Source organism: Mastomys coucha, unplaced genomic scaffold, assembly GCF_008632895.1.
Source record: "Mastomys coucha isolate ucsf_1 unplaced genomic scaffold, UCSF_Mcou_1 pScaffold3, whole genome shotgun sequence".
Classification (NCBI taxonomy): Eukaryota; Metazoa; Chordata; class Mammalia; order Rodentia; family Muridae; genus Mastomys; species Mastomys coucha.
In genome coordinates this window covers 6749883-6765210 of record NW_022196909.1, presented here as the reverse complement: position 1 = coordinate 6765210, position 15328 = coordinate 6749883, and the positions used below count along the sequence as shown (strand labels likewise).

Here is a 15328-nt window from a genome sequence, read left to right as displayed (position 1 = left end):
TCTTCAGGCAGAAAACCAAGAGTTTGATTTTAGTAATTAGGCTAAATTTTAAAGCTTCTCTAGACATCCTGCTGAAGAAACAGAGTAGGTAGGTGGACTTGAAATCAAAATTCCTAGAAGTTGTAAGGGCTTAAAATGCAACTTCAGACCACCGTCATAGAAAGGGGAGGAGAAAAGAAGATTCTGAGAACTTAGCTCCAGTACTCACCAATTTAAAGTCAGAAACATAAGCAGAGTTCAATAAAGGTGCTGGGTTAGATATGCAGCATGATATGAGAACGTGGATCGCAGAATTTAAGTGTCCTGGTTGCTTTCCTACAAGTGTGATAAGACCCCATGACCAAGGCAACGTGCAGAAGAGCGAGATTCTGGATGGCCTACAGTTTCAGAGGGTTAGGTACATCTATGGCCGTCATGGTGCGGGGCAGTAGCGGAGAGCTTGCATCTTGATCCACAAGCACAAGGCAGAGAGAGAGAACTGAGGGTGGCATGGCCTTGTGAAACCTCAACGTCTGTCCCCCAGTGACACAGAGTGAAGAAAAATGGACTTCTAGAAAGAAGAAGCTGAAGACAACTTTTAGGATACAGGCAACTGGTTCTCAACCTATGGGCCTCGACCTTCACGTGAGTTAGTATATCAGATATATACATTATGACTCGTAACGGTCACAAAATCACATTTATGGAGTAGCAACAAAACAATTATATGGCTGGGGTCACCACAGCGTGAGGAACTGTATCAACGGGTCTCAGTATGAGCAAGGTTGAGGGCCTGCAATGTAGACGGAGAACTGCTTATGAGAACAGACAATCTGTTCCCTTTACTGTGTCTTCCCGAGCCATAGTACACTATCCATGAGCTCAAGGACTCTTACGTTATTGCTATTACCCCAATACCTTAAACTATACGTTGGTAACTAATTATTTTGTCATATTCAGTCCTACAAGTGGAATGCTAATGTAAGGAAAATTTGCCTTTTGATGAAATGTGTTGCTATTAATTTTTAAGCATACTACAAAAACACTGTACTAATTCTATGTAAAGACCATAATTGGGAAATATTGAAGAGTAGCCTTGAGCCCACGCAAGAGAAGAATGACCCCAGCAAGTCTGGTCTCCCACCTCCTCCATTTCTTAACTCCCTTCAAATGCCTCCCCCAAATGTGTCCCATTGTGTTCAATGACTTATGAATTAGTTTCCACCATCTCCTGGAGTCACAGCTACATATTAAGAAACTAGCTGAACATGACTTAGGCATGTATCACAAACATCTATGTTCAAGGTCAAACTCACAAAGTTGAAAGCTCTCAAGATCAAAACAGTCGCTGTGCCTATTTGAGACTCAGAGCCCTGCCTAATACCGTTCCACAGGCTAGTCTTCAAGCTGTGGGAGCGGGCTATGGGCTGGCAGGAAGAAACACCCTGGTGTGTATCTGCACATCCTAGTCCACTTGGCGGTGTGAACAGGAACCTGCTTCTCTTTTTTGTGACCTCTCACCCTGCGTTGTTACACTGTTCCTGTTGATCATGCTGTAGACCTGTGGGATGTTTCTCAAACTGAGGGATGGAGAATCTGTTTCCCCTAATGCCTCTTCCCACAGTGCCTTCCACGGGATTGGTCTCAACCACATGCCAGGGTGACTGATGAACAACAGGAATCACGCTCCAGTCCCATGGAGTGGTCAGATGCTGGCCACCACACTTCTTCCAGCAGACCATATTGCGTGTCTTATCTCAACCAAACAGGAGTCGCAGACAAACCTAGACTGCCTGCTCACAGACTGCATTTCCAGCACTCCAAGAGCTGGAGAATAATCAGAGCCATTGTCATGGAAGTCACTGGGAGGAAAACAGGCACAGAGCAAATAAACAATTGTGGAAATAGCAGTGCTTGGGAAGGGTGGAAGCCACAGTTGGCTCTGAAGTCAGCCCTAGGTCCTGGGTTTCTGACAAAAGATGTAACACACACTCACATATGCACACTCACTTACACATGCACACATATACACACTCGCTCAATTTGTGCACGTACATTTGAGCTCACACACTCTCTCAATATACACACATACACACACACACATTGCACACACGTATGCATGCACACTCACACACTCACATACACACACTCACACATGCACATGCACCTGTGTACACACATGTACACTCTCACATATGCACACATACACACACTCACACGTGCACACACATGTGCACACACACTTTCTAGTGTCTAGCTTCTAGATACTTTCTAAAAACTTCAAGCATCCTTAGGAAAAAAAAATGTGTTTATATAAATTAGCTCCCACAATGAGACATTCCTAGATTTTAATAAAAGGTCTTGAGTTAAGAATGACCAAAACATCATTTTTCACAGGACCACCTAGGGAACACTTCCCTTCTGTACCTTCCATGAATCTTATCGTTATGACACATACCAGAAATAATCTCCCAGCTGTAGATAGATCACTTAGAGCTCTCCCCAACCTTTCCAGGTCAGAGAAGATCAGCAGGTGCTTGACAGAGTAGACTGAGGCACAGCACACCCCAAGGCAAAGCTCTCAGGGCTCTGTCATTTCAGCTCAGCTTGTGAATTTATTAAAAATCCTGAGGTCAAAAGCCATCCTGGTTTCTCCTCGCAGTAAGGCAATAGTCCTAGAGAAAACACAAGAACTGAATTATTTTCAGATCAGAGTGCACGGACTCTCAAACACTGAGGTGTGTTTAGGAATCATACTGGCATTGTTCAGCTGCAGCTGCAAAAGCCCCACCTCAGGAGAGCTCCCATCAGAGGTGGTCCTTTTGGGCTTCAGGTGGCCCATGGTCCAAGCTATAGATGCCTTGGCACTGTTTCCTGCTGTGGCAGCAGAAGGTGTGGGAGAAGTCATTTTCACAAAGCACCTTTGTAACCATGGGTACAAACGTTCTCCATCAGTCCCCTCCATATAAACACTAACAAAGTTTCCCAGCACAGACAAAGAGTCTTCGTGTCCAAAAGCTGGATCTCCCAGGGCAGCCTGGTCTTCTCCCACCTCTTCTCATGGGGAGGTGAAGAGAATTCCTCCCTCCACCCCTCCATTTTTCCTTCCCCAGTTTGCTCTTGGACATCCCCAGAACAATAGAGTAGGCATCTCTATTACAGTTGCACAGGAAATCTGCTCAGCCTGGCTGAGAGGCAGTGCCCTCCAGCTGAGAAATAGCCTTACTCAGCTGCCTCAGTGCCCTCATCTGGGAAACTGTATAATAAAATAAAATAATAATAATAGTAACAACAATAGTAATAATAGTAAAATAACACAAATATTGTATCTTCATGGGGTGTTCATGTATTTTCTAGACAGCTGCTTTTACCCACCCAGGCCACCAAGCCTGTGTAAGATCATATGTTTAAAGAGCTTACAGGGATATGCTGGGCCCGCAGTGTAATTTGTTGCTGACAATGTTGTCTGTGAATGGGACATTTGCTTCCATTCTGTGCTTTGCAGCTTTTAACGCTCTCCTTCCTTTGCCTTCAGTTTGTGCCTTGAGCTTCCTGGGTCTCACATGGCCTGAAATAAGGTGACCACCTGCGTCTGTCCATATATCTGCCCATCCCTTGCCATCCCTCCCCAGCCTGTGGCTTTCTCCTCAGTGCCTGGAGACGATGCTCTCCATCCGGGGTCCCTGTTATTTCTGAAAGTCCACTGATCTGACCTAACTGATGTGCACCGTGGCAGCAGAGCTCTCCCTCCTTTCAGTTCTGTGTCTCAGGCTGTTGTGCAGCATGAAGCCCACACTTCTATCTCCTCCTCTTCCTCTGCTGGGGTGCCCACACACCCTCTGTCTCTGCAGCTTGCTCTCAGTGGGTACTTCTAGCCACATCACCTCCATGTCCCTTTTACTTGCCCCTCCTCGCCCCAGAACAGCCTCAGTGGCCAGAGGCCACTAGACCTCACATTTTCATTATCAGATGCAAACTCTCTTGCAGAGCACAAGTCCTTCGATCCCTCCCTCTGGAATTTTCCAAAGCTGAGAGCAGCTTCCACTGAAAGGGAGCAGAGCTCCCCCTTCCTTGTCTCCCCCTCCTCCAGCTTCCCCAACAGACTGAGCCAGTTGCTCAGAAAGAGAGACAAATGCCTTGGAAAGGAGCTCTGCTGCTGCTAGGAGACAGGCGAAATCACTCCTGTCACAAAGGATAACCAGGAGAAACACCGTCCAGGATGGACAACAAAGAGAGGGTGGAGGGGCATGTGTGTGTGTGTGTGTAATATGTGTGTATATGTGTGTATGTGTATGTGGTGTGTGTGGTGTGTGTAGTATGTGTATTGTGTGTGTAAGTATGTATGTATATATCTGTGTATGTATGTGTATATGCATGTGTTTATGTTTGTGTGGTATGTGTATGTGTGTGTGAGTATGCATTGTGCACATGTGTGCATATGTGTGTATGTGTTTGTATATGTATGTGGTATGTATATGTGTGCATGGTATGTATGCATGTGTATGTGTGGGTGTGATATATGTGTGTTTAATGTGTGATATATATAATGTATATATATGTGTATGTGGTGTGTGTGCATGTGTATGTGTGTATATTGTGTGTGGTATGTATATATGTATGTGTATGGTATATATATGTGTGTGTGTATGTATATATGTGTGTACATATATGTATATATGTATGTATGTGTGCGGTGTGTATATATGTATGTGTATGGTATGTAAGTGTGTGTGTGTGGTATGTGTGGGTAAATTGTTTGTGTAGTGCATGTGTATGGGGGTTTGTGGTATGAGTGTGTGTGTGCGTATGCATGTGCAAGCAAGAGAGAGAGAGAGAGAGAGAGAGAGAGAGAGAGAGGGAGAGAGAGAGAGAGAAAGCTATTTCAGCCACAGCAGTTATGTCGCTGCTAAGTTTCTAATAGCCAAGGATCTTATTTAAGGTCTTTGTAGTTTTTAAGTCCTGCTATAATGTTGGGAAATACTTTTTTTTTTTAAATTAAGAAAACACTCCCCATCATTGCTAGGACCAGGACCTGAGCAGATGTCAAAGCTGATTGTTCACTGTCCCTGACCCACAGAGAGGCAGGGCTGGAGCTGGCACACGGGACGAGGTCTCAGTTTCTGCTGCCCCGCTATCAGCCCATCTCTGGCAGCAACTCAGTACAATGTGTGTGACAGAGAACTTCAGGATCCTTCTGACATCAGGCATGGCACAGGGCCCAATCCTCGGGCCCATTCACTCACTGTCACGGCATGTACTGTGATTCCCAGCCTTTAGGCCTTTGCTCTGGTCACTTTCTGTGCCTGACAGTAAGAACTCTGTGATAGAAATGGGACAGTCACAGTTGGTTTGAAAAACAGTGGGCTGGGGAGTTTGAATTTACTATGGGCACAGGGAGTCACTGATGGTTTATAGAGGCAGTTAACTTATATTTTATGTCATGAGTGTTTTGCCTGCATGCATGCCTATGCTCCACATATGTGCCCAGTTCCTGAGGAGTCCAGAAGAGGGCTTTGGGTCCCATGGAACTAGAGTTACAGATGGTCATGTGAGCCACCATATGGGTGCTGAGAACCAAAGCCAGGTCCTCTGCGAGAGCAGCAAGCGCTCTTAGCTGCTGAGCCTTCTGTCCAGCCAAGTCACTGATGATCTCTGAGTAGAAGACATGGGCACAGCTTGAAACAGACTCTGACTACAGCCTTCATAGGCCTCAGAATGCAGGGGAGGGTCCTTCCAAAGCCCTGTCTTATCAACTTCAAGATAAAAACAGCATCACACCGTGGGAAACACGAAGTGTTAGCTGTTGATTCCACATCTTCTGGGGGAAAACAACTGTGACTGCAAACACAGACTTACCCTTAGCACTCAAGACTGAATCGGTTCCTTTCACTGCAGAACATCCTACCATAAATCCATAAGGTTTGATCGTAAGGATTTAACAAAATGCTGTGGTCATTGCCTGACTATTAGATAATGATATGCATATTTATTTCCGAGTAAATCCTCCCAGGTTTCCGACAAACACAAAGAATACACCAACAGCTTCAGAGCCATGCATGTGACTGTGCACCCAAGGGCTCCACCCCCAACCCCTACCTGGACTGATGATATTTTAAGGGAGCCTCATGTGTGTATATTTAGTATGTTAGATTACATGCTTGCTAAGTTTGTTTGTTTTTTGTTTTTGTTTTTCAAGACAGCGTTTCTCTGTGTAGCCCTGGCTGTCCTTGAACTCACTCTGTAGACCAGGCTGGCCTCGAACTCAGAAATCTGCCCGTCTCTGCCTCCCACCACTGCCCGGTGTTTGCTAAGTTTGGTAGACAATACCAAAGATTGTTTGGAAGACACACCAACCTTTTCCAGAATTCAACTTCAGCTGAAGTGAGAAGCTGGCAAGCACTGGCCTTTGCACATGACCTCTTACATCCTTCATTTTGCCAATTCTAGATTAAAAGGAAAAAAATTGACTTTGCAAGGGGCCTCCAGGCCTAAGCTCATTTCAGCAATTAAATATGAAAAGGAGATGCCTTAAGCAGTCATTGATAAGAAATAGAATCAAAAGTAAATCCATAACCCATCTCAGTCTGATCTCATTAAAACAGAAATTCAATTCCACACAAAGCATCTTTTTGTCCTTGACTGCCTGCTTTCATGAAATACAGCTGTTTCCATGTAGCCTGCTCCTAATCCTGTGTCATACAAAGGGAAGACACTCCATTCTCTTTCCGGGCCTGAACAGTCTCAGATAGGCTCTGCCTGCTACTGATCACCAGCGTTAGAAATTAAGCCTTTGTTGCTGACAGGAGTAAAACTCAGCTGGGCAGAGCAATGGAATTATTTCTTTCCTCAGACAATAGAATAAGAAGACAATGGCAAATAGCCTTTCTTTTTTAATCTACCTTTCCTGATCAGTTCATGCTCCAAGAAAGCCTTTTTGAGTTGCCCAACAAAGACCACCCCAAAAGGGTCCACAATATCATGTCTCAATTTTTTTTTCCTGCAACTCTGAGGCCTCTGCAGTGTCCAGCTAAATAAATCATTCTCTATGCACAGACCAGAGCCAGGGCCATAGGAAAGCCTTCCCCATTAACATTCCCAGGGGACTACTGTCGGCCAGTGCCAAGCCAGGGTGAGCACACTTGAAGGCTATTGGTGGCTCAGGGGTCAGAATGGGAAGAAGAAAAGCAAGCGTAGCTTTGCCCCGAGCACACAGATTTACCTGGCTGGCTTCACACTTTGGCCCCAGGTGCTTTCTTTGGAAAATACTTGTTATGGAATTTTATGAACTGTTAAAAAAAAAAAGTGTAAGAAAGGTTCTTACCTACCTCACAAGACTCCTGGGAAAATCCAAATGAGATCATTGTGAAATTGCTCTCGAATAACCTAGAAAAGACTGGAGCAAAGCTTGGTGGATAGCTGTGTCGCTGGCACCTCACAGCAATCCTACTGACTCCGTCTCAACCGTTAAACGTTCTTGGTTTGACCGACCGAGCAGCTCTTTCCCTGGTCTCTGAATAGCTCCCATCCACAGCCCAAATGAATTAAATGCATGACTGACAGCAAGCGGGGAGGAGGGTCACACCGTCTCTCCCGAACCCTCCTGGGTTAGTCAGAGCAGCAACTCCCAAAGCCTTGTGCTGACTGAGGGAATTTAGCAAGCCAGCAAACACACTAGCCACCATCCAGACCCCATCATTACATCTGTGTGTATCAGTGTTTCTACTCTCTCACCTAAGCCTTAGCCAGCAATGGTGTGGCCTGCCTTCAGCTAAACTGTCTTCATCCACCTCCATGTTCCAAGCACCATCACCCTTGGCAACAAATGCTTCTGGCTCCAGCAGGTACCTCACACGTGTGGGTTTCCGAATTCAGTCCATGGTGTGCATGCGTGAGTGAGCGTGTGTGGTGGGGGAGGAGTGGGGGGGTGCATTGCATTTCGGCTAAGCAGATTGAAAGGGTGGGACTTCTTCAGGTAAAACTTGAGGACAGTAAAGTCATATCAGAGAGCATTCCAAGCTTAGAAGTCACTGGACTGATCTACAGGCAAGCTTAGCCAACAACCAACAACCTGGCATGAGGCCCTGAGAGCTAACTAGGGAGATGGGTTTGATAGCTTCTCAAACATCTGGCATGAGGGGTAACAAATGTAGGCAACAGAAGTTGAGTTAGATTTCACTCAATCCAATGATAGTAGCTGTTGAATACTTTATGGCTTACTAAATCATAGAAAGATGAGTGCTAAGGGCCAAGTCCTTTGATGCCTCTGCCCCTGCTGGGAAAGCCCCTTCTGGTCTTGAGGATGCAGCAGAACCAGGAAGCGGCTGAGGTTGGACAGTGGTCCCTGTCTTCTTCTGTATCAGCAGAAGCAGATGTTTCTAGCCCTGCCTTTCTCCACACTTCCCTAGGTTCCAAATATCAGCTTGGGGCTAAGGCATCAATCCAAAAGAACCTAAGTCATAAGTGGAATCCTAGTGAAGCTCAGGAGATTATACTTCAGTCTTCAAGACTCCAAGGAAAATGCCCGCAATAAGGAGTCTGAAATGAGTGATGCACAACTCACAGGGTCTTCTACACAGTGTTTGTAATTAGTGAAAGTTCAATGAAATGGAAAGACCAATCGAAATGTTAAACACTTTAACTGTGAACTATTTCAAATTCTGTTACTTCTCCCAGATTTGTTTAAGAAAGCAAAGACAGTGTAATTTATTTTCCCCTTGATAACCCCAAATCATATTCATAAACATCAGTTATTTCCCAGTGCTGGAAAATAGCTATGCCCTTGATAACTGTCAAAGTGTGGAGGGACACAGTCTCCTCAGCTGACCTACCCGGCTGTGCTGTATTAGTCTCCTCGCTTACCTCACAGTTTGATAACTACCCAGCATTTCTCTAAAGATGATAGGTCAGCTGTCTATCAAACTTTCCTCATTAAAAAGGGGATGGAGCTCCATCACAGAGCATTGTCTAGTATTTGGTCCTCAGCAGAAAGAGAGAGGGGGAGTGGAGGGGAAGGCACAGTTGTCTAATTGGTTTTTTCTCCCTCCCTCCCTCCCTCCCTCCCTCCCTCCCTCTCTCCCTACCTACCTTCCTCCCTTTCTCTTCTCCCTCCTACCATTGCTTTCCTACCTCTCCTGATCCCCTCCCAGGGTTTCCCAATGTTCCTGATATCTCTGAGTACCACGCAACTCAGATCTCTCTATGTTTATGTTTCCCTGGTATAGTTTTAATAACCTGTTGTTTTTAGTATCACTAACAGAAAAGTAACAGTAAAGGTAGTGTTTTAGTCAGGGCTCTCTAGATCAGTGCTCCTCAACCTTCCTAGGGCTGAAACCCTTTAATACAGTTCCCCATGTTGTGATGACCATAAAATTACTTTCATTGCTACTTCATCCCTGTGAGTTTGTTACTGTTATGAGTCATAGTGTAAATATCTGATAGGCAGAATATCTGACATTTGGCCCCCAAAGGGATTGTGACCCACAAGTTGAGAACCACTGTTCTAGAGGAACAGAATGAATAGTGAGAGAGAGAGAGACAGAGACAGAGAGACACAGAGAGAGATTAGAGTGGCTTACAGGCTGTGGTTTAGTCCAACAATGTCTGTCTTCCAACTGAAAGTCCAAGAGTCCAGTTCAATCTGTGACGTTGGATGCCTCAGCTGGTCTTCAGTATACGTCAGGATCCTGAAGAAGCAGGCTCTAATGCCAGTGGAGAATTGCCTCCGCTGCAGGATAGATGAACTTGCTCACAAAAATGAGGACAAGAAGACAAAAGCCAAAACCGCTTTCCTCCCAGTCTTTTATGCAGTGTGCCATGAGAAGGTGTAACCCGTAATTAGGGTGACTTCTGACCTCAGATGATCCAATTAACAAAAGTTCCTTCACAGGTGTCCCCAGCTGCTTGAGTTTTTAGTTGGTTTCAGATATGGTCAAGTTGAAAACCAAGAATGGTCATCACAGGTAGGATCTTAAAAGCTTCAAACTTTCTCAGCCTAAAAATGTTACAGCCTAGCCCCAAATGATACACATCTGCCCCCATTTCCCTTCTTCTCTCACAGCTCAGTACTTCTTCCTCAAGCATGAGTGTGTGGCTACCAGCTCACATGCCAGAAACTGGCGCCAGACCTCTTAGCAAGCACAGAGGACTTTTCTTCATAAAATATCAAGTGATCTTCTCATTACAAATTCCCACAAATGGCCCCATTTGTGCTTTGTGTTGCATATCAGAAGATCAGGGGCCAGAGCTTGAATTACGGGCCGGCCTTCCCAGCTCAGAGGTCTCCAGTCACGTCAGGTATGACAGGAGAGCTAGCTCCTGCATGTGTCCTCCTCATAAACACGAGGAAGTCGTGTCACACATACCCAGCCAAGAAAGGTTCACAGAGATACGTTTCCTGAATCACACTCAGTAACTCTGAGACACTCACAGTCCTAACAATTCAGGAAGCTGAGGCAGAATGCTCATGAGTTCAAGGCTGGCCTGGGCCAAACTTAGACCCATTCTCAAGATAAAAATCAGGCTGGGGAAAGACTCCGTCGTAGAACACTTGCCTAAAATGTGTGAAGTCCTGGGTTCAAATTCCAGTGGTAGTAAGAAGAAGGAGAAGGAAGATGAGGAGGAGGAGGAATAGGAAGAGGAGGAGGAAGAAGAGAAAGAAGTATGCTTTTGCTCTGTCCATCTATTATCTCTTACTCCCCTGCCTCTCTCCCCCACCCCATTCTGCTCAGGCATTTTATATTCTTACCCTTCTGTCTTATCCATTCCCTGTTTGTGGGCCATAGTACATTATAATAACCAAACATCTCCTAAAGGACATCAGGTGAGACCTGTAGAAGCAGAGACTGGAGAATGCAAACACTGGATTCCAGGGGGGGGGTGGGCGGGGGCGTGCACTTCTGGGAGATTTTCTTCCCCTGGAAACATCTGTCAATGTGCTGTGTAGGCTAAGACAGGGGGGTTAAGTGACATTTCCAGGCATCCTCTGAGACTGATGGAAAGAGCTGATGTAAGCCTCAGTAGTGGCTGGGTTCCACTAGAAGGCATTTGCTGTGTGCTGGAGCTGTGTCCGGGAGGCTGGGCAGAGAGTTACCGAGTCAATGTGAACTGTCTTATAATCTGGTCCCTGGAAGCAGAGGCCCAGAGCCACACTGTAGCTCAAGTGCACATTCTCCCTCCCAAGATATTTACCATGATGTTAGCCTAGGGGTAAATGAAGATAAATGTATAAGGCCCAAATTTCCCAAACCTCCAATATCTAAGAGCTCATATCTAATATGGGCAGAATTGGGACTTGATTCACTAAGTCACCAAGCTGTCACTCAAAACTCCAGGGCACTCACATGTCAAGAAACACCAAGAAATCTGAAGTAGACGAAGTTTTACAAAAACAATGTCCTGCCTTTGTTTGCCATTGTTTCCCTCCTCCTAAAGACCATAGCCCCCCTACATGACCATCCAACCCACACGACGGGGCCCCAATCCAGCTACTCTGAGCAGTGTCCCAGGTAGCTTTACCTCCACTCCCACACTGTATTCACCCTACAGACCATCAGCCACGAACTAACCTGGCATCATTCCACATTGTATCCCCCACTGTTGTGGATAGGGTTCTATCGCTGCGAAGAGACACTGTGACCAAGGCAACTCTTATAAAGAAAACCATTTAATTGGGGTCGGCTTACAGTTTCAGGGGTTCAGTCCCTTATCATCATGGTGGGGAAGCATGGCAGTGTGCAGGCAGACATAGTACTGGAGAAAGAGACTGGGTGGCACACTGGGTGTAGCTTAAGAATGGGAGACCTCAAAGTCCCACCCCCACAGTGACACACTTCAAGGTCACACTTCCTAATAATGTCACTCCCTCTGGCTCAAGCATTCAAACACATGAGTCTATGGGGGGGGGGGGGTCAAACCTATTCAAACCACTACCTTGGCTGTATTCACCCTACAGTCTGTCAGCCATGAACGGACCTAGTGACATAATCCACATCCACGGTGTTGTCCAACAGCTGGCTCTCTGAGCTACCTCTTCATGTTGCTGCTTTTCATCTCTGTCCCTGATCATTGCGAAACCCCTTAGGACTCGTCTCCCACTTGGTGTGTGTACTTCCTCTCCCCTCACCCTCTCTTAAGCCCATTCCCATCAGAATCTTTCCTTACACATCAGAAACATAGTTCTCCTCACCAGTGATTTCCCGCTAAAGCCCAAGGCCTCACTTTCCAATGGTGCCCCACACAGGTGACCACGTCCTCTGCCACCTTCTGATGGAGATGTAGAATTCTCAGTTCCTCCAGTCCCATGTCTCCCTGGGTGCTGTCATGTTCCCACCTTGCCATGCTTCTTGCCATGATGATAATGGACTGAACCTCGGAAACTATAAGCCAGCCCCAATTAAAGGTTTTCTTTTATAAGAGTTGCCTTGGTCATGGTGTTTCTTCACAGCAGTAAAACCCTAAGACACTCTCCAAATATAAACCAGATTAATGTCTGTCATTTTAAGTCACATCATCACAGTCTTTAGTTTTCCGTTACACTTGACATATGAGGTGAGCCCACACAGCCCAATCCCACGTGACCTCTACCGGATCTGGAGTGTGGTTCAGTCTTCTCGGGTCTCCCTCCCACACCAGCCTCCTTGCTTCTCCTTGTGTGTACTGGGCGCATTCCACTCTGTCCTGAGGACCCTGCACTTGTGTTCCTCTCTGCCTGGAATGCCCTTCGTTCAGTTGCTCATATGGATCACTGTCCCCTCACTTCAGGCAGGCATCTTCTCAAGGACAAACCCAACCGCAGTGCAAGAATAGAATAGTAGTTCTTTTAAGTGGTGGTCCCCCACTGCAAAGAAAATTTGCTCTTCTTCACAGCACACACTGTATAGCATTAGAGTGCAGTGTGTGCTTATGTACTATGTATCCTCTAATTGTGTATAAGCTCCATGAAGACAGCTCTTGTTCCTCACTCCTTTGTTGGAGAACTACACCTGGTACAGTGTTAGAATTTAATAAATGTGACTTGTTAATTAATTAATTAATTAATTAATTAATTTGCAGTATTGAGGCTCTGACTTTAGGATCACTAACCTCCAGGTATCACATAGTCAGAGTCTGTGGTTTGTTTTATCAACTCGTCACATTCTGGACTCACTTGGGATGAGAGTTTCAGTCATTGTCTAGGGTAGGTCTATGGGGCATGTCTGTGGGGGACTGGTTATCTTGATGGCTTTAGTTGAGGTGAAAGACCCGCCTGTTGTGGGTGGCACCATTCCCTAGGCAGGAGGTGCTGAACCGTTTAAGAACAAGAAGAGCTATCTGAGCACAGACCTGCAGACAATCATCACTCCCTTCTGGCTGTGAATATAACATAACCAGATATTTCAAACTCCTGCCACTGCGATTTCCTTACCATGGGACTGGGAACTAATAAGCCTTCCTCCTCTGAGTTGCTTTTCTCAGACACTTTTTTTCCACAACACCAGAAACAAACTAGAACAGAGCTCTCAGGGGTCTCTCCACACTGATGCTACAATTTCTCACTCATTAACAGCAAAAATTTTGTTTCCCACTGTACAGGGCACAGTCGAAGACATCAGGTGCTAACCCCAACAGACTATTATCCACGCCTTGCAGACAAGCCCATAGCTGCTTCCCTTTGTTGGCTGTCTCAGCACAGTATTTTTCTCTACCATTTCCTCACACTGCCTTTTCAGCTCTACCAGAGTTGTTAGGCTCAGGCTCAGAACCTGAACCTAACAGCAGCCCTAACAAGCTACCTGTCCTAAACGGATCAACTGAACAGTCAAGTAATAAATCAAACACAGAAGGCAGATGTGGCTGCCTTGGGAAGAGGTCCTGGGATCAGTCTGTATCCACCTTTGCAGTTCTGATAGGAGGCTGAGGTTTAAATAGAGGGCAGGAAGTACAGAGCCCTACAAAGTCCTGATCGAGACATCGTCTCACCCAGCATTGTCTGGGCTCGTCTCTCCTGCAAGGTGGCTTACAAGTTCTCAGACTGTGAAAACTCTTTCTGAGAGACAAGTGCGGCCTCTGGCTAGTACAAGGATTCAGCTTTCTCCTTCTCTCAGCACTGGAATCCTGGGGAAAACTCTAGTTTCCTGGGAACCAGTTTACAACAGTCACAAGGAAGGGCCCGAGTTTCTCTTTAGAATAACTTCTTTCTGCCAGGAAGGTTACATGGTGACTGGTGATGTGTATATCAGTTAACACTTAGGTCTGGCTTTTCCTTGCCTTAAGGACTATTTCAGCATCTGACCTCTCTCATCCTAAAGTAACAGATGAGCTTCTCTTCTCAGAAGGCTTGATGTCACCTGCTGTACCCATTTCCATACAACACATTCACAACTCAGTCCTCTGCTTGATGCTTTGCTCATACTAAATACTCTTCCTAAAACCCCCAGTGTTGAGATTTTGCCTTTTACTGTCTACTGTAATGCTGAGTGCAGGTCCCCAGGACCTGGAGTCTACACATATCCCCCTGAGACCTGCCACCATGGTAATTCTGATTGGTGAATAAAGATAGCTGAGCTAATAGCTGGGCAGAAGAGACGAAGGTGGGGTTTAGGTTTCGAGGGCTTTGGGGGAGTGGAAGACCGAGAGAAAAAAAAAGAAGGTTCAGTAGAGGAGGAAGGAGAAGCCGCCACGGGTTAAGGGTCAAGAGAGCATGGCCCTGAGGGCTGCCCAATTGGAGCTAAGAGCAGCCTACAGTAAATAGTAATAACTCGAGGTTATCAGTAGGAAGGTAGATTCTAACAGCTTGGAGGGTAGGCAGCTGCCCAGCTACTGTGCCGCTTAGGGCTTAGTGTAAATATAAAAGCTGCAAGTTTGTCTTTCATTCGAGAACTAAATGGTCTAAGACAGGGTAGAAACACGGGCCAAGATTTTAAATATTTACTCCGATATTTGAACTACTCAAAACAGTGAGTTCTTTTCTTTTCTATGTTACCATTTTTGGGAAATATGCAGTTAACATACCTTTACAAACTGAAATGATTGTATATTTGTCCATAGAGGAACATAAACATACCCCAATTCTCACCTAATACAATTAAAGCAAACACTTTGTGAATATTTCTCCAGTGAGTAAATAAACAGAATGGGGAAAAAGTTTCCGAAGTTTTCCTAGAATAATAGAGACATTAAAACCTCAGATTGAGGCCATCCTCTCACCGGTGAGTTCCTAAGCCGGGAGCAACCAGCCAGGAGGCACAGGCCCCACGAGTCTCAGGGGAGCCACAGGGCGGCAGGGACAGGATCCTCTCAGCTTTCAAGTGACAGAGGTGGATCAGCAACCTTAGCTGCCCCTTCCTTGCAAGTGGAGGGTCTGCCTCCAGGG

General features: G+C 45.8%; 1 protein-coding gene across 2 annotated transcripts in view; it reads right to left on the bottom strand.

Moving 5' to 3' along the window:
- Positions 1-2314: 2314 nt before the first annotated feature.
- Ddo (D-aspartate oxidase) overlaps positions 2315-15328 on the bottom strand; it is a 51188-nt gene continuing 38174 nt past the window's right edge. Inside the window, exons 6-7 of one of the 2 annotated variants that reach the window (XM_031347917.1) lie at positions 6334-6422; positions 2315-2654 (exon numbers count right to left, since the gene is read on the bottom strand). In XM_031347917.1, the coding sequence (XP_031203777.1) occupies positions 2582-2654; positions 6334-6422 (162 nt within the window). In that variant the 3' untranslated portion in view covers positions 2315-2581. The remainder of the gene's footprint in view (positions 2655-6333; positions 6423-15328) is intronic. The other variant, XM_031347919.1, reaches the window with a different exon arrangement.